This window comes from Somniosus microcephalus, chromosome 8, assembly GCF_052327205.1.
Source record: "Somniosus microcephalus isolate GS21.2 chromosome 8, FLI_Smic_1.0, whole genome shotgun sequence".
In the NCBI taxonomy this organism is placed as follows: Eukaryota; Metazoa; Chordata; class Chondrichthyes; order Squaliformes; family Somniosidae; genus Somniosus; species Somniosus microcephalus.
In genome coordinates this window covers 34,548,458-34,568,025 of record NC_140994.1, presented here as the reverse complement: position 1 = coordinate 34,568,025, position 19,568 = coordinate 34,548,458, and the positions used below count along the sequence as shown (strand labels likewise).

Genomic DNA, 19,568 nt, shown 5'->3' with positions numbered 1-19,568 from the left:
TATACCCAAACATTGAAAGCTTGGTCGCTGCTGTGAATGGACAGGCGCCCTCTCACATAACTGGATGCTGTAATTAACAACTCCTGCTTGGCTCTGGACTATCCCTGCTTAAAGCTGCAAAGCCCCACAAACTACGCTGTGCAATTTTGTATTTCAATATTAAACAACGCCACTCCAAAAATCACTCCTTTAAGCATCTTCCACATTAGAGATGCTATAGTATTTTCCCTAGCTCAGTGTTGCATGCACTCCTGTGAAGCGCCTTGGGATGTTTTACTATGTTAAAGGTGCTATGTAAATGCAAGGTGTTGTTATGGTTTACAAAGGATGGTAATCTGGATCCTATGCTGCTATTTCCCTCCAATCATGGAATGAGGAAGCTGCAATAACTGTTGTATATTCCATGGTATTGATCTGTGACAGAAAGTTGTAAGTATGCTCCAAACTGTACCATTTTCAGTGAGCAACTTTGCTTCAAGGAAAAGGTACCTCTAGGGATAAATACTGTAGCCAATTTTAAATCTCGCCACCCGGTGTAAACAAGACAGAAGCAGCTCAAAAGTGGCGTTGGGTCACTGCACACCCTGTTTGCTCTTAGATAGGGTCTTGAGTTGGGCGGCCACAGTGCCCACCTATTACAGACAGAAGGCTACTTGTAATATGCAAATCGGGATCCTGTGATGTGCGTAGGACAATAATTGCAATTTTGAGGTACCAATGGGTGGAGCAGGTGCTGTACACGCTCTGCCTACTTGTGCCATGCGGTGTGCAGCCTAAGCAATGGTCCTTAAAGAAACCACTGGAAACCGCTCACAACACAGTCCAGGTATTGTCTAGTGTTTTTTTTGGCTGGAGTCAGGAAGACCAGGAGTGCTTCTTTACTATAGAGAAGCATCCCAAGGCAGAGGTGAAATCAGACAAAAATGGGCGGTGAGCCAAAGAAGAGGATATTAGGGGGTGTGATTAAAAGCTTGGTCAAAGAGATGAGTTTTAAGGAGGGTCTTAAAGAATGAGAGGGAGGTGGAGAGGCAGAGGGGTTTAGGGAGGGATTTCCAGAACATGGGGTCTAAACGGCTAAAGGAACAACAATGGTGGGGCAAAGGGAGGGGCAGATGCATAGAAGGCCAGAGTCAGAGTCAGAGGAATGGAGAGTTCAGGGTTGTTGTAGGGCTGGAGGAGGTTATAGAGGTAGGGAGCGGAGAGGCCAGGAAGGGATTTAAACATGAGGATGAGGATTATAAATTGGAGGTGTTTGGGAACCAGGAAACAATCAGGAAGGACAGGGATGATACGTCAGTAGGACTTGGCTGAGGATAGGATACGACAGCAGAGTTTTGGATGAACTGAGGTTCATGGAGGGCGGAGGATGGGAGCTGGCCAGGAGAGCATTGGAATAGTCATGTCTGGAGGGAACAAAAACATGGATGAGGGTTTTCCGTGGCGGATGGGCTGATCATAGAAATTTACAGCACAGAAGGAGGCCATTCAGCCCATTGTGCCTGTGTCGGCCGAAGAAGAGCTATCCAGCCTAATCCCACGTTCCAGCTCTGTAGCCTTGTAGGTTACGGCACTTCAATGCCTACCCAAAAAAATGTTAAATGCAGGAGCTGAGTCAGGTAATGTTACGATGGTGGAAGTAGGCAGTGTTTGTGATGCAGAGCATATTTGGTCAGGGTTGAATAGGATGCTGAGATTGCAGACAATCTGATTCAGCCTGAGGCAATGGGCAGGGAGGGGAATGGAATTGATGGCGTGGGTACAGAGTTTATGGGGTGGGGCTGAAGACAACGCTTTCAGTCTTCATAATGTTTAACTAGCGGAAACTGTGGCTCAGTCATGACTGATTATCGGACAAGCAGGCCGACAGCACAGAGGCAGTGGGGAGGCCAAGAGAGCTAGTGGAGAGAAGAGCTGGGTGTCTCAGAATACATGAAGAAGCTAACCCTATGTCTGCGGAAGATGGCGCAAAAGGGCAGCATGCAGATGAGAAACAGCAGGGGGCCAAAGATAGATCCATGAACATCTCCAGAGGTGATAGTGCAGGGGAAGAGAAGCCATTGCTGAAGGTACTTTGACTATGCTCAGATAGGTAAGAATGGAACCAAGCGAGGGAAATCGCACTGGGCTGGACAATGGAGAAAAGGCTTTGGAGGAGAATGGAGCGGTCGACCGTGTCAATGGCTGCAGAGAGTTTCGATCAATAAGGAGCATAATACACCATGGTCATAGTCACAGTGAGTCATTTGTGTCTTTAGTTAGAGCCATTTCAGTTCTGTGGCTTGGGAAGTAAACCTGATTGAAGTGATTGAAACAGGGAGTGGTGAGAATGATGGGCATGGATTGATGAGGCAACAGCACACTCAAGGATTTTAGAGAGGTACGGGAGGCTGAAGATGGGGTAGTAATTCGTAAGGACAAAGGGGTCGAGGGTGGGTTTTTGAGGAGGGGGCTGATGGAGGTTTTGAAAGGGAGGGGGATGGTACCTGTGGAAAGGGAACCACTTATAATATGTCAGCTCACATGGAGGGCCAAGAAGGGGAGTTTGGTGGTCAGCAGTCTAGTGGGAATAGGATCAAGAGAGCAGGAGATGGGTCTTATGGAAAAGATGAGCTTGGAGAGGGCATGAGGAGAGAAACTGGAGAAAGATGTGGGTTCAGAGGTAGGGCAGGGGGAAGCCTGGGGGGAGGTTTGCCTTGGTGGGCAAGGGGAAGAGAAGGAAGCAGTAGAGGAAGCTGAACGTATGATCTCAATCTTTGTGAACAGATGGTATTAAGTTGATAAAGCATGTTACACATTTGAAAACATAACTTACAGTCTTATTTCAATCAACTTACGTTTAAACTTCCCTTTTTGCAGTATTGTGAAATGATACACATGTGTGGTACATCGGTACATACACCAAAGAAAGTTACTAGATTTTCATGTCTTAGTTCTCGCATCTGGAACCAACATTAATAATTCACAGTTAGACATCATCTTGAAATTGAATGCATATTTTTCCTTCAAATGAATGTATTCGAGCTACTAAACTTGTACCAGAGAAAATCTGGCCTCCAAGTTCCTCAATATAAAGCATATAAAAAACCATCGATCTCAGTCTTAAAAAAAACTAAATATTTGGACACTAATGTGAATCAAGGGATTGGGCGGGAAAAGTAGAGTTGAGGTAGAAGATCAGCGATGATCTTATTGAATGGTGGAGCAGGCTCGGGGGGCCATACGGCCTACTTCTGCTCCTATTTCTTACGTTCTTAATCATGTGCATTCCTTCCTTTTGACTGTCCTTTACATCACAGTATTAATATATTCTTTTAAAGTCCTGACAAAATGTTTAATTTGTGACATAACTAAAGGGGACATGTTACAGTTTCCAGCCAGCTATGCCTGTGAAACCCATCACATCAAAGCTATCCTGATACCTCTGCCACTGGCTTAAATGTTACAAAGCAGTTGGTCCCAGCTTTAATTCCTGGTCTGTGCTCGGTTAGCTGGGCTCAGCCAGGGGAGGCTGAAGAGAAGTCACCTCAGTACTCCTGGACAGTGGATGAGTAAAGAAGACAGGGTTACTACTCCCGATCATTATCCAGGGATCCCTACTGGATAGTGCATGTCTTTGGTTATCAAGGGAGGAGAGGACCAGGCTTGGTTGTGATGCCCCTTTTGAAAGAATAGCCTGCCAGCACTCACTGCCAAGGCTCATACATGATGAACAATCACTTGAGCTGGGGCCGCAAGGGCCTGAGGAACTAGAGTGCAGCGGAAGTCAGCGCCTTTGAAAAAAAAAGAGAGAAAAGGTGGAAAAGATTTGACTTTGGGCGTGATCTTGCCAGCCCTGGGGAGGCGGGTTTGGAAGTGGGACTGCCGGGAAAATGACAGAATTTGGGGGCGGGTGCCCAACCCGCCCTCAACCCACGTCCATGCCATCTTGCCAAGAGGTGGGTAGCAGTCCCGCGCTCGGTCCCGTCTCCTTGGAGGCGGGAAGGGATTACAGCCAATTAACAGGCAGATAAGAGGATTATCCTCTTTTTGCCCACACAAGTGCGGGCTTCCTGAAGGCTCCGAAACCCGTCAGGGTCACCGAGGCGAGTAGTGGGTCTGCGGGGTCCAAAAGTGTGCTGTGGAGGTGAGTGATGGGTGCAAGTGTGGAGAGGTGAGTATCTGAAGTGCAAAGTGTTACAAAAAAAGTGTACTTTTGTTTTTTCCTGCAGGCTTCAAGCGGTGGGTATGCGGAGAGTCTTGCACCTCCACGGTAGAGATGACCAGCCATCTAATTTCTGCAAAAGAAAGAGGTTTGATGAGGTCTTGAATTCAAGAACGCATCAAACTCCAGGGAATGTCAGTGTTTGACAGCTTCACAGAGATGTCAAACAATGACAATTCATCCGTCAAAAATATTTGACAGATGAAATGTCATAAATTGACGTTCTCTGTAATCGGCTTTCCCTTAATTCGCCTGCTAAGCCCGCTGGGCGAGCTTAACAAGGTCAATCAAGGGAAAATCACATGGGTTGGCCAGAAGTTGATGGAGGCGGGACTCCCACTTGTCGGGTTTCAGCTCCCCATTGAGAAAATCCAGCCCAAGAAAGCCATTTCTAAAAAATATGTAACTGACACTTTTTAAACCTATTCTTCGAGGTGCTTAATTACACCATTGTAACTGTAAACATATTTGTCATACCATCTGCAGTTCTTCTAGTATTGATTGTTTGCTGATATCTGGAGATGCTGATCCATCAAGGTATATAACTGCTACGTGATTTCCCTGTCATGGCAGAAATTAATGAGTACAACAGCAGTAATTAAGACATCACAGACCTGTCAAGTCTTGTTTATTTTCAGTAAGACTTCTTTCAATGGATTTGCAATTTCACTTGGTGCTTTTCTCAGACAATCTCACTCTAATTACGAAACAATGTATGTATCATAGATCAAGCAAGCTAAGTCAGTGCTGGAGGACAGTTGATGTAGGACTTTGTGTGGGACACTAAGCTGTCTGCATCTCATGGGTGCTGACACCCCCTTCATTGCGATGTCTTTGCAGGAAAATGGAGGGACCCTGCTGCACTTATTGTGGGAGTGTCAGTTGGTGCGAGGCTTTAAGTTTGTAGAATCCACTTTGAGAGATTAAGTGCCATTCTGATCAGTGATGTGCATCTTGGCAGACCTATCTTTAGGATGTTCCCAGATTACAGGAGAAGGCTGCGTGCGGTATTTATGATCTTTGGTGGCCAGGGATGTAGGCAGAAAATATAAAAGTGTACACACTCCATCCAAATACGGATTCTTCCACGCATCTCTCCCCCATGCCACAGGCTATTCCCCCCCTTCCCTGGGAAGTTCCATGGCCATCCCCTTCTCTCCTCAAGATTATTTTGAATTTTTGTGCACTGTGGTATATTTGGAACATTTTTCACAGGTGATAGATTCTGCATGAGGTTGGTCACTACAGTGGCTGGAATCAGACATTTAGGGCAACAAGGAGAGTGGGTACTCTGCAGCAGAACCATAACACACTATGAGCACAACTTGTATGAAATCAAAGATTTTATTTATTTGGAAATTTGCTTGAACAATAAATCAGTGCAATAATATTTAGTGCCTATGCTTGACTTCATGAGAACAACCTTATTACTAATCTATTATTATATTATTAAAATTGTTGAGTGCGTCATAACGTTGCATTGGAATTGCACCTGTAGGTGGCACTGTGTCATCATGTTATCTAATGGAGCTGAGGTAACATTACGTGACTATCCATCAAACAGCGTTAAACTGTAGGTTTTGAACTGTATGCTAGTCCCAGTCTGTACCACTGGGTGTTTCAGCAATGCTTTTGATCCAACACATAGGCTTAATCCCATTTGAAGAATTCCAGCCAAGGGGAGAATTTGCATATGAATTCAGTAATGGCGGCATTGTAGGTATTGACAGTAATTGAAATCCATTTCCCTCTTTCAAAAACACGCATGATGTTGCTTCATGACCCTTGTCCACTCATCACATTCTGCCTGTCCCACCTGAATATGTTAGCTTCTTGAATATTGTAGTAAATTCTTCTGATATGAAATCTGTTGGTGTATATAAAATCTTACATCGTGAAAATAAAATCCCACTGAGATGAACAGGCATATATTTCAAGGTTGTGCTGTGAATGTATTTTAAATACTATGCTCAATAAAACATCACTTAATAATATATTTTAACAATATAAGAATTCTTGAAGCAAACTCACCTGGTAAAGGCCTACTGTGGTATAAACTATGCTGTTTCCTAGTTTATCTCTGGAACCATAATTCTGATGACTTGAAATATTAGTTCCATGGCTTCCAATTTCTATGATTGATGGGGTAGTACTAGACAATGCATCAACATGCCTCTGTGCATTGATATGGAAAAAAAACCATTTGTGTAAAATCGTGCTTCATTTTATGTCTCTTTTAATCTTTGATAACAGCAACAATGTTGTATACTGCCAATCCTGTACCTTCTTTTCTTTCAGGATAATGATGTCTTCATAACTTATTTTCCACCACATACCCTGAACTTGATTTCGTGATTTACGTTTCTGTGCCAGTTGGAAGGTAATAAAAGCAGCTGCAGCAAAAGCCAAGACCACGACGACAACGACTATAATCACAAGGGAGTTATCTGGAAAAGCAGAGCAGACCAAGTGAGTACATAACCAGACTAGTCTAAATTGACAATAGTCAGTGAGAATGTGTGAGGCCAGTATTTATCAGGGTTGTAATGTACCAGTGTCTGTCATAAAGAAATTGAAATTCCATAGAAGGTAGTATTACAACAGGCGGGATTTTAACTCCCAGGCGGGAAACCAGCGGGATGAGGGGCCGCCCAGCCAGGAGCTGCAGTGGGAAGCCCGGTTCATTTTAACGGCCTGGCCTCATTAACGTTCTGCTCAAAACGGGCATCTAGAGGCAGCTTGCTGGTTTTGGGCCTACAAAGATCAGGCAGCCCAAAGGCTGCCATGCCGGCAGTCAGGTAAATTGTGTGTGCAGGGGTTGGGGTGGAGGGGCCAGTGGGTGTTCAGGAGGGTTTCATGGGTGGGAAGGGGGAGTTCGGGTGGCAGCGGCCACATTTTTGTGGGGCTCGGAGAACACCTGCTCCTCCGGGCCCCATAAAGATAAGTTTTACACTTACCGACAGGGCTTCCACTGGTTTGTCCTGAATGGAGCGTCCATGGCTAACATTCCGATCAGTAGGAAGTTTAAATTGCACCAGTGTGCTATCTAAGTGATAGTTCCCTGATTTGCATTTTTTATGAGATTCCCAACTGAGTCAGGTGGCTTCTCAACTTCCCAAGTACACAGCAGCATTAAGGTGGCTGTGTGGCGGAAAACGAGCGGTAAGTGCTTGGATTTTAACTTTTGTTCTGCCCAGTTTCTGCCAGGTGCAGGGAGTTAAATTTCCCCTGAATGTGTCGGAAGTAATTGTTTCCTGCACAACTTCTGACAGCAGCACCCTTTAACCAGTAACGCAATAGTAAAGTCTAATGCTGTGCATTTACGATAATGCTTTAGCAGAATTCTTAGCCAATTGGAATTCCCTTTTGTGAATATCCATATACTCACCCATCAGTGTGTACAGTACCATGAAACTGTATAGGCTGTACTCAAAAGCCACCACAGTGAACCCATTTAAACAAGTATCTGTTAAATGAATAGCTCCCCTGAATGAATAATATCTTATTGCACAAATCATTTTTTAAGGACTCCTAACATTTTCCAGATCATCTCAATGAATTGAGTAGCCTGTTTAAATGAATCCGAATGTTATCATCTGCCGCTGAAAGCTGCGCTGTCAGAAGCATGTGAAATGATAGAGGTGCAATTAATTAATTGTAGCAGGTTCATTAACATAAACTGGCTAAACAGCATCACCTTGACAGGAAACTTTCACTTTTAGATGCAAACCTGGTCCAAAATATAGAATTACAACACAGGAACAGGCTGTTTGGCCCAACCAGGCTGTGTTGGTGTTTGTCCTCCACATTAGCTTAGGAACATAGGAATAGGAAAAGGCCCTTCAGCCCCTCCAGCCTGTTCCGCCATTCAATTAGATTGCGGTTCATCTGTATCTTAACTCCATTTACCTGCCTTCGTTCCATATCCCTTAAAATCCTTGCCTAACAAAAATCTATCAATCTCAGTTTTGACATTTTCAATTGATCCCAGCCTCAGCAGCTTTTGGGGGGAGAGAGTTCCAGAGTTCCACTACCCTTTGCGTGTAGAAGTGCTTCCTGACATCATCCTTGAATGGCCTAGCTCTAATTTTAAGGTTAAGCTCCCTTGTTCTGGACTCCCTAACCAGAGGAAATACTTTATCTGTATCTATCTACCCTATCAAATATTTTAATCGGCTTCTAAACACTTCAATTAGATCACCCCTTAATCTTCTATACTCAATGGAATATAAGCCTAGTCTATTCAATATGTCCTCATAATTTAACCCTTTAAGCCCCAGTATCATTCGATAGCCCTATCACCATCACAAAAAACGCGCCTGACTATGGGAGTGAAATTCATCCTGTTAATTATTGTAGAACAAAATTGGCATTAAATACATTAATCTTGACTTTCTTGGTCAAGTTATCAACAGGAGAAATTTCAGCCCCTTAATGAGCATGAATACTTATCAGAAAAATTCTGTACATGCTATGAACATAGGAAAGATGACAGACAGGAAAAGACCTACTGGTGCATCCAGTCTACCCCATACAGGAGAATGACTTGGTTAAATGCCTACTTTTGGCGGCTGGTTCACAAAGCTCATTGTAAAATCCACAGTCAGGACGGTCTTCAACAGGAGTTCCATCAGGCCATGAAATGTAAGCAAATTCTTTAGTTGAGCTGCAAAAATGGGAAAGAAGAAATCGTCATTCTACGACTCGTTTTGTGCACATTTTCTAAGACTAAATACTGTTTTGTGACAAGGAAAAATCCCTGTCTTGTAGTATGCATTTTACCCAATATTCTAGTTTTTATGGGGGCGATCTCTTCTGTACATCATGTGTAGTAAGATTGCATGTTCTTTATAAATATGTTCATGTTTTTGCTATACATAGAGCACAGGCAATATCTCCCTCATTTGATAACTCATTGTTACTTATGAAACATTAAAATTGCAGTACAATTTAACAGATTTTTATTTTTTTTAAATGGCTGAACAAAGTAGTGGGTTCTGACTGTGCAAATCATTGCACTTTAAAGAAGAAACTTTTACATGAGAAAGTGCCTATCAAATATTTACATTATTATATTGAAACACATCATCGTACCATTTGAAGGTGATATTGTTGTGGCCAGAATGATGTACAGCTCTGTGTTTCTCCTTACCCCAAATACAAAATAAATTTGACAAACACTTTTTCATGAGCCTTCTGAGGAAAGAGACTTTCATCCCTTCAGGTCCTATACATGAAAAAATAATGTTACAAAGTTCCACATTATTCAATGACCTAATAATAAGCTACTCAGCAGAACCTACCTTATTGATTTTCTGTAGCTGTCGTATTGAAGAACAGGAACAAACTTTGTGATGTTCCCGTACCATTGCAGGCCATACACAGAATAATCCATATCTCTTTTTCCGGAGCTATCAATATCCACCAAGCCAGTTATACCTATTAACATAAAGAAAGAGTAGGATTTATGCTCTCAATTTCTATATATATATAGTTTCTAGCATTACAAGAGGGTAAAAGGATATTTGTCCTCTTCACATGGACTTTACTTACCAAAAAAGTTACAATCTCCAATACACTTTTGATATTCTTATTACAGGTATAATCAAAAGTAGTCAAACATTAGTTTCTGTGAATTTGGCCAGATTTGGAAGCAGGATTACTGACATGAATGCTGTTAAATGATTACTCAGTATTAGATGGACCTTTGGTGGAGAGGTTGAACTGACTATGTCAACTTTTACTCCTTCCCCCAATGCAGAGTGTCCCACAATAGCTAAGTACTCCATTGTTCATTCCCATTGAGTACTGGTCTGTTAAAGGCCCATTATTAAATGAGATATTGCAATTTTAACACTCAGGTTTGACCGGGTTTCTTTCGAGTACTTATGTTGGGCCATCATTTGTCGTGGCCTCTAATGGCATCTGCCATGAGTTAGACTTGCCCTTGCATGTTAAGGATTTTACATTTTTTGCGTGGCAAGTTGCTGAAAGTGCGAGTCGATAACATCGCAGCGAGGGAAACCGGGCACCTGGGACCTGAGTGAACAGGGCAAGCAATTGTGTATCTCCCTAACCAATCAGATTGAAGGATTGAGAAATAAACAGCGCAAGGACTGAGAAGGAGGGTGAATTAGAGTGGGCGAATTCAATCTCAAATCAGGTACAAAAAGAGAAATAGAGAGGGAAAGAAAGATTAGTTTAATAGAGAGATAATAAAAAGTCCCAAGTTCCTTTGTTTGGATTGTGTGAGCATCGCCAGTTCTCAGGTAGACGGTTGAACAGAGGCCTATTTTGAAATGGGCCATCCCTATTTGTGAGAAGGAAAAAATTGACATAAGTTGCCCTACTTCAAATGTGCTTCGTGCTGCTTGAGTATCACAGGGTGGCAAAGATGATAGTAGAGGGGCAAGACCATGGCTGAGACCATTAAGGCAGGAAGATGGAAGTGAACAGGGTACAAATAAATATATAAACTGCCATACACTATTCATTGTGTAAAAGGCAGCACTGCAACATGATCAACTAAGGGGATGGTTACCATTTGTGTGGAGTTGGCCCCCATTCATTATACAATTGTGCACTATTTTTATAATTGTTACACATTAAGCCACAATCATGACTTTTCTCAGGGTAATTTTATTTTTGTGCACCAATATCCAAGAAAATGCATCTTGAGCTGCTTTCAAATAATAAAATATATATATCTTCTGCATAGCTTCCACCCACAGCGTTCTGGAGAACTGTTACTTGTTACCTGATGTATCCTGTAATTTGAGTAGCCAATCGTTTCAAATTCCAGCCTACCTTCTGCCACCAACATGATGCGTTCTGTTGAATCGCAGCCAGGCCACTAGCAACAATGTTTGTTCAGAGGCGGAGTATCTTGGCTTGAAAGAAAAGGAATTTTGTGTCCTCCGGCCCATAATTGAGTTCGGACTGACATTGTGCTGGATGTTGCATTTGAATCTATTCACCTCCCCTCCAAAGTGTAGGAAGGATGAATGGCAATAAACTGCCACAATGAGGAAGGGATAAAACGGGATCAAACTGGGTACAGTAAAAACAACTTGGTTTTTTGAAGAGCTTCACTGATACCCTAATTCTCTTAAAATACATAAAACCCTACTGTTGTACCAATAAAAACATAAATTTGTAATGGAATAAAAGATCACTTCCTGGGGCCAATTTTAACTTGTTTCGCCTGGCATTCATGGGGTGTTAATAGCAAAAGATTAACTAGAAGGGAGTTAACAAATATATTAATAATGAGAGAAGCTAGGATTAGGCTGCTGTAATTAGGTAGTGTGTCACTGTGCCCTGTTTACAAGCCACTGTGGAGAGAACTAATGCTAACGGAAGAACAAAGTGATGACAAGCAAATGAAAGAAAGCTTGAGGTACAATGCTTTATTACTGATGTGCCAAATAACTGCCTGAATCCATGAGGTTAAAGCTTAAAACTAAGGCTTTTATTAAGTAAGAACATGGCATCAAGTTAATACAGTCATCACCGACCCAGCCCTTGGTAGAACATTCCAGAAGAGGGGTGGGGCTAGGGAGGAGCATTAGTGGTATTACACCGGTGGAACATTCCAGACATTAACAAGTACAACAACAACAATACAAATGCCAGAACACAGAGTTATTTCATTACATTCACCCCCTGCTATAGATTCAGTCTGTCAGGAGGTCTGATAATCCTCTGGGAACGACGTAACTCTTGCTGAGGCTCCTTCCGGAGTACTAACTCCGGTTCATTCGAATTCCCAGAATCATCAGTATTTTCCACACTGAGGGTTTGTGTCTCTGAAGGTCCAATACCACGATTGAAAACTCTACTCTCAGAGTCGAACTCTTTTCGAGCTCCAGCAGGTGCAAGATCTTTAATAGAGACCGTATCCTCTCGCCCATCCGGATATTGAATATATGCATACTGGGGATTAGCATGGAGGAGTTGTACTTCCTCCACCAGTGGATCAGTCTTGTGGCCTCTCACATGTCTGCGCAACAACATAGGGCCCGTGGTCGTCAACCATGTGGGTAACATTACTCCATTAGTAGCTTTTCTTGGAAAACTAAACATCCTTTCATGAGGGGTGGCATTCGTCGCTATACACAAAAGAGACCTTATGGAATGCAGCACATCTGGCAGGACATCCTGCCAGCGAGAGGTCGGCAGGCCTCGCGACTTCAGAGACAGTACGATAGCCTTCCACACTGTCGCATTTTCTTTCTCGACCTGCCCATTACCACGAGGGTTGCAGCTGGTAGTTCTACTCGTTGCAATCCCTTTCGATAGCAAAAACTGTCGCAATTCTTCGCTCATAAAGGAAGAACCCCTATCACTATGTATATAGTTAGGCATGCCAAACAAGGAAAACAGTTGGCAGAGGCATTTAATTACAACAGCACTAGTCACATCTGGACAGGGGATAACAAAAGGGAACCGAGAGTACTTGTCTAAAATATTAAGAAAATAGACATTATGGTTGCTTGATGGAAGGGGACCTTTAAAATTGAGACTTGATGGGCCTTCAATAACCACAAAACTAGAAGTTATAGACTTAAACAAGTTGGCTTTTAATCACTAAGATCAGAGCTAACATCTCAACACGCCAACTGGTTCACAGGAATGAGTCATACAGATCCTGGGATCTTTATGTAAGAGAAGTCAGGGGCGGAGCCAAGAGCCAAGACCTGGAATCTCCCAGATTAGTCGGGAAAGAGGAAGTGAAACTATACACAGTGGGGGAGGGTAATATACATGAGTGCAAAACGAATACAGGACCAAGACAAACAGATTTCATTACATTCACCCCTTCTATAGATTTAGTCCATCGGGGTGATGTTTCTTAAAAGTTGGTATAAGTGAGTCTGTCAGGAGGTTTTGCAGTTCTCAGCGATCGGCGCAAAGCCGGTTGGGGTGCCTCTAGGGGAGTGGATTCTGGTTCCTCCGCTGTCCGGGCCTCCGCAGTGTCTTCCAGCTTATCTGCAGTGTCCTCCAGGTTAAAGTTGGGTATTGATACCTCTGGGCGTCCTGTCTCTTTGTAGTGTAGGTCTTCATCGGGTAGTCTCCCATCGTTCTCTCCGCTCCCCGAGGGAGCGAGGTCTTTTATGGAAACAGTGTCCTCTCGCCCGTCAGAGTATTCGATATAGGCGTACTGAGGGTTTGCATGGAGGAGCTGTACCTTTTCCACAAGGGGGTCCATTTTATGGCCTCTCACGTGCTTCCGCAATAGTACTGTCCCCGGAGACGTCAGCCACGCGGGTAGAGATATGCCCGAGGTGGATTTCCGAGGGAAAACGAACATCTTTTCGTGAGGGGTAGCGTTAGTGGCAGTACATAACAGAGACCTTATGGAGTGGAGCACGTCTGGGAGGACTTCCTGCCAGCGGGAGGTCGGAAGGCCTTTTGACTTTAAGGCTAACGTGACAGCCTTCCAAACAGTAGCATTCTCCCTTTCCACTTGCCCATTACCCCGGGGGTTGTAGCTAGTGGTTCTGCTAGTGGCTATCCCCTTCGAGAGCAAGAACTGGCGCAGCTCGTCACTCATGAATGACGTCCCCCTATCGCTGTGTATGTAGTTCGGCATGCCAAACATGCAGAATAGATTACCGAGACACTTGATGACCGTGGCACTGGTCATGTCTGGGCAGGGAATGGCGAAGGGGAAGCGGGAATATTCAATGATATTGAGGAAGTATATGTTACGGTCGGCAGAGGGAAGGGGTCCCTTGAAGTCCAGAATTAGGCGCTCGAATGGCCTTGTGGCTTTGATAAGGTGTGCATGGTCAGGCCTGTAGAAACAAGGCTTGCATTCCACACAGATGCGGCAGGCTCTGGTCATTGCCCTGACCTCCTCGATGGAGTGGGGCAGATTGTTGGACTTTATAAAATGGTATAGTCGGGTGACCCCTGGGTGACAGAGGTCGTTGTGGAGACCCTGTAATTTGTCCGTATGAATGCTGGCACACATTCCCCGCGATAGGGCGTCTGGGGGTTCATTAAGGGCTCCCGGCCTGTACATAATATCATAGTCGAACATGGATAGTTCGATCCTCCACCTGAGTATTTTGTCATTCTTGATTTTCCCCCTTTGTTTGTTATTAAACATGAAAGCCACCGACCGCTGGTCGGTGAGCAGGGTGAAACGTTTGCCGGCTAGGTAGTGTCTCCAGTGCCGCACTGCCTCCACTATAGCCTGTGCCTCCTTCTCGACAGAAGAGTGCCTGATTTCAGGTCCCTGAAGGGTTCGGGAGAAGAAGGCCACAAGTCTCCCAGCCTGATTGAGGGTCGCAGCTAAGGCAAAGTCTGACGCATCGCTTTCGACTTGAAAGGGAATGCATTCGTCCACTGCGCACACTGCAGCCCTTTCAATGTCCTGTTTAATACTGGTGAAAGCCTCCCGAGCTTCAGCTGATAGTGGGACGGACATCGATTTAATGAGGGGTCGGGCCTTATCAGAGTAATTGGGCACCCATTGGGCATAGTACGAAAAAAATCCCAGGCACCTTTTTAAAGCTTTGGGATTGTGTGGCAGGTGCAGTTCCTTTAGGGGGCGTAATCGGTCAGGGTCCGGTCCAATTACCCCATCTTCCACCACACAGCCGAGGTTACAGAGACGGGTTGTGTTGAAGACACATTTGTCTTCGTTGTAGGTTAGATTCAGCTTTAGGGCAGTTTTGAAAAATCTCGCAAGATTTAGATCGTGGTCTTGCTGGTTGTGCCCGCAGATAGTGACATTATCCAGATAGGGGTAGGTAACTTGTAGTTTATTCTCGTCAACCATGCGGTCCATCTCACGTTGGAAGACCGAGACCCCATTTGTTACCCCGAAGGGCACTCTGAGAAAATGGTAGAGGCGCCCGTTCGCCTCGAAGGCGGTGTACGGGCGGTCCTCCGTTCTAATGGGGAGCTGGTGATACGCGGATTTGAGGTCAATAGTCGAGAAGACTCGGTATTGCGCAATCTGGTTGACCATTTCTGATATGCGGGGTAAAGGGTAGGCGTCCAGCTGGGTATAAATATTAACAGTCTGGCTGTAGTCAATTACCATCCGTTTCTTTTCACTATTTTTAACTATGACTACTTGGGCACGCCACGGGCTGGTATTGCATTCAATAATGCCTTCCCGCAGGAGTCTGTCCACTTCCGCCTTGATAAAGTGTCTGTCTTCCAGACTGTACCGTCTACTTTTGGTCGCTATGGGCCTACAGTTCGGAGCGAGATTAGCGAATAAAGAGGGCGGGCTGATTTTTAAGGTTGATAGGCCACAGACTGTGAGTGGCGGCTGGGACCCGCCCTATGCTAGCGTGACACTTTCGTGGTGGCACTGGAAGTCCAGGCCCAAGATTACATTAACACAGAGTTCTGGCATCACGAGGAGTTTAAAATCCTTGTAGTCCGTGCCTTTTACAGTCAGTGTTACCACACAGTAGCCCAAAATGTCCGAAGTGTGGGGCTTAGCAGCCATAGCAATTCTGCACCGTGTAGGGGTTACCGTTAATGAGTGCCGCCGTACCAGGCTAGGGTGGATAAAACTCTCGGTACTCCCACAGTCAATTAAACATTTCGTTAAATTCCCGTTTACTTGTATGTCCATCATGGATTTTGTCAACGGGTGTGGCCTGGATTGATCCACCGTGATCGAAGCCACTGTTGGGCCCTGGGCGGCCGTTGAGTCGGGAAAAGATGGCGGATCCCAAGATGGCGGCCCGCACGGTACGCACGAGGCGGTGACGGAGTTGGAAATCGGATTCCCCCTGCAGACTTTGCTAAAATGCCCCTTTTTCTTACATTTGAAGCATGTAGCGTCCTTCGCTGGGCATCGTTGTCTGGGGTGCTTGGCCTAGCCGCAGAAGTAGCATTTCGGGCCTCGAGACATTGCCGCTGTAGTAGGACTCCTGGGTGAACTTCTGTGTGGGGACTCCAGCGGCGTAGAGCTGGTCTGAGACCTGGATGGGGAAGATGGCTATTCCAAGATGGCGGCCCCCTCGGCGCGCATGAGGCGGTGAGGGCTGCATGGCCGGAAGAATAAGAGTCAGAGTTTTTCTGGGCCACGTCCAGCGATCGCACAGTGGCCACTGCCTTTTTTAAGTCCAGGACCTCCTTCTCCAGCAGTCTCTGCCGGATATAATTCGATTTGAGGCCCGTGATGAAGGAATCGCGGACCAATTCGTCAGAGTACGCGTTGGCCGTCACGGCCTTGCAGTTACAGTCCCGGACCAGGTCCTTTAGGCCCTGTAATAAATCGTCCATTGATTCCTCTGGTCGCTGCCTGCGTGTAGCCAGCAGATGTCTGGCGTACACTTCGTTTACCAGCCTCTGGTATTGGGCCTTCAGGATAGTGATGGCCTCCGTGTAAGAGGTGGCGTCCCGGATGAACGAATAAATCCGATGACTTACGCGAGTAGTCAGTAGACTCAGTTTATCTACCTCGCTAGCGGATGAGGCCCCCGCGAAGAGTTCGAAGCATTTGAGCCAGTGTCCAAATTGATTTGATGCTTCAGCAGAATGTGGATCCAAGTCCAGACGCTCTGGTTTTAGGAGTCGATCCATCCTAGTATTCTTTAGTGATTAAAATTGATGGGCCTTCAATAACCACAAAACTAGAAGTTATAGACTTAAACAAGTTGGCTTTTAATCACTAAGATCAGAGCTAACATCTCAACACGCCGACTGGTTCACAGGAATGAGTCATACAGGTCCTGGGATCTTTATGTAAGAGAAGTCAGGGGCGGAGCCAAGAGCCAAGACCTGGAACCTCCCAGGTTAGTCGGGAAAGAGGAAGTGAAACTATACACAGTGGGGGAGGGTAATATACAGGAGTGCAAAACGAATACAGGACCAAGACAAACAGATTTCATTACAAGACTCAAACGCTCAAATGGTCGAGTTGCTTTAATAAGATGAGCTGGCTTGGACGGCTTATAGAAGCGGGGTTTGCATTCAGCACAAACACGACAGGTTCTGGTCATTGTCCGGACCTCCTCAATAGAGTAGGGTAGATTGTGGGACTTAATGAAGTGGTTCATTCTGGTAACCCCAGGGTGGCAGAGTGCGTCGTGGAGACTTTGAAGCTTATCTATACCTAGACTAGCACATACTCCTCGTGACAAAGCATCCAATGGCTCATTAAATACTCCAGACCTGTACTGAATATCATAGTCATATGTTGACAGTTCTATTCGCCATCTTAAAATCTTATCATTTTTGATCTTGCCTCTCTGCTTAGTGTTGAACATAAAGGCCACGGACCGCTGGTCAGTAATGAGCGTAAAACGTTGGCCAGCGAGATAATGTCTCCAATACCTGACTGCTTCGATAAATCGCCTGTGCCTCCTTTTCCACTGAAGAATGTCGAACTTCTGGTCCTTGCAATGTACGAGAGAAGAAAGCTACTGGTCTACCAGCTTGGTTAAGAGTTGCTGCCAACGCAAAATCAGATGCATCACTTTCCACTTGAAAAGGGATCTTCTCATCCACGGCACATACCACTGCCTTCTCAATGTCCCGTTTGATATTAAGGAAAGCCTCCTCAGCTTCCGCCGATAGCGGAAAAGACGTCGACTTAATAAGAGGTCGGACTTTATCTGAGTAGTTAGCCACCCACTGGGCATAGTACGAGAAGAATCCCAGACACCTTCTTAAAGCTTTTACAGTGTGAGGTAAAGGTAATTCCTTAAGTGGGTGTAATCTTTCAGGATCTGGCCCGATTACCCCATTCTCCACAACGCAACCAAGAATACACAAACGTGTAGTATTGAAGGTACACTTGTTTTCGTTGTAGGTCAGGTTTAACCTCTTTGCAGTCTCTAGGAACTTCGCGAGATTTTGATCATGCTCCTGTTGGTCGCGCCCACAGATAGTAAGATTGTCCAGGTACGGGAATGTTGCTTCCAACACGTATTCATCCACCATACGATCCATCTCCCGTTGGAAGACGGATACCCCATTCATCACTCCAAAGGGCACCCTAAGGAATTGGTACAGGCGCCGAAGGCCGTATAAGGTCGGTCTTCTATTTTGATGGGGAGTTGATGGTAGGCAGACTTTAAATCAATGGTGGAGAACACGCGGTACTGAGCTATCTGGTTCACCATCTCAGAAATACGAAGCAAAGGATAGGCATCTAATTGGGTATACAAGTTTATAGTCTGGCTATAATCGACCACAAGTCTTTTCTTTTTATTAGTTTTAACCACCACCACTTGGGCACGCCACAGGCTATTACTGTGTTCGATGATTCCCTCCAGTTGAAGCCTTTCCACTTCCTCTTTTATAAATGTTTTATCTTCTGAACTATACCATCGACTCTTAGTCGCTATAGGTCTACAATTAGGAGCAAGGTTCGTGAACAAAGAAGGCGGACTTACTTTTAAAGTAGAAAGGCCGCAGACTGTGAGTGGAGGCCGAGATCCACCATACTTAAGGGTAACACTCTCAAGCTGACACTGGAAGTCCAAGCCTAAAATTAAGTTCACACACAACTGAGGTAATATGAGGAGTTTAAAGTCCTTATACTCCGTATCCTTAACGGTCAATGTGACTTTACAATATCCAGTTACCTCCGAAGTAAGGGACTTGGACGCCATCACAATTTCACTTCGAGTAGGATACACCTTCAATGAACAGGAGTTAACAAGGTTGGGGTGTACAAAACTTTCAGTACTGCCACAGTCTATCAAACACCCAGTAGGACGACCATTAATCTTGATGTCCATCATAGATTTCGACAAGGAACACGGTATGGTCTGGTCAACCGTAGCCGAGGCTAGAGTAAAACGATGGGTGGCAGCAGAGAAGACATCGGGTACAGGATTACCCTTACACACTTTACTAAAATGTCCCCGTTTCTTACATTTAAAACAGGTAGCCTCTCTGGCTGGGCATCTTTGCCTGGGGTGTTTAGATCGGCCACAAAAATAACACTTAGACCCATGGGGTACAGCCGCAACAATAGGATTAAGTGGAGGCTCCATTGGTGTTATGGATGCCTCCATACTCGGAACACACGAGGCTGAGAGAGACGCATGGGCTGATGCATACACTCCTAAATTCTTCTGGGCTACATCTAACGATCGAGCAGTAGCGACGACCGTTTTTAAAACTAACGAGTCGTTCTCGAGGAGTCTCTGTCTAATATAATTAGATCGGAGGCCAGATATGAAAGAATCGCGGATGGCTTCTTCCTGATACACTATGGCAGAGACAGCCTTGTAGTTGCAATCCTTAGCCAAAGCCTTAAGGTCCTGCAGGAAATCGTCCAGAGATTCCTCGGGTAATTGCCTGCGAGTAGACAAAAGATACCTGGCATATACTTCGTTAACCGACTTAAGGTACTGGGCCTTAAGGGCTGCGAGGG

At 44.9% G+C, this 19,568-nt stretch overlaps 1 protein-coding gene across 1 annotated transcript in view; it reads right to left on the bottom strand.

The window, feature by feature from the left end:
• Positions 1 to 19,568, bottom strand: part of LOC147113438 (guanylate cyclase 2G-like) — a 42,281-nt gene that overhangs the window by 20,406 nt on the left and 2,307 nt on the right. The window contains exons 2-7 of the mRNA XM_085996125.1: positions 9,505 to 9,640; positions 8,764 to 8,867; positions 6,485 to 6,648; positions 6,233 to 6,376; positions 4,679 to 4,762; positions 2,835 to 2,939 (exon numbers count right to left, since the gene is read on the bottom strand). Of these exons, the coding sequence (XP_085852251.1) occupies positions 2,835 to 2,939; positions 4,679 to 4,762; positions 6,233 to 6,376; positions 6,485 to 6,648; positions 8,764 to 8,867; positions 9,505 to 9,640 (737 nt within the window). The remainder of the gene's footprint in view (positions 1 to 2,834; positions 2,940 to 4,678; positions 4,763 to 6,232; positions 6,377 to 6,484; positions 6,649 to 8,763; positions 8,868 to 9,504; positions 9,641 to 19,568) is intronic.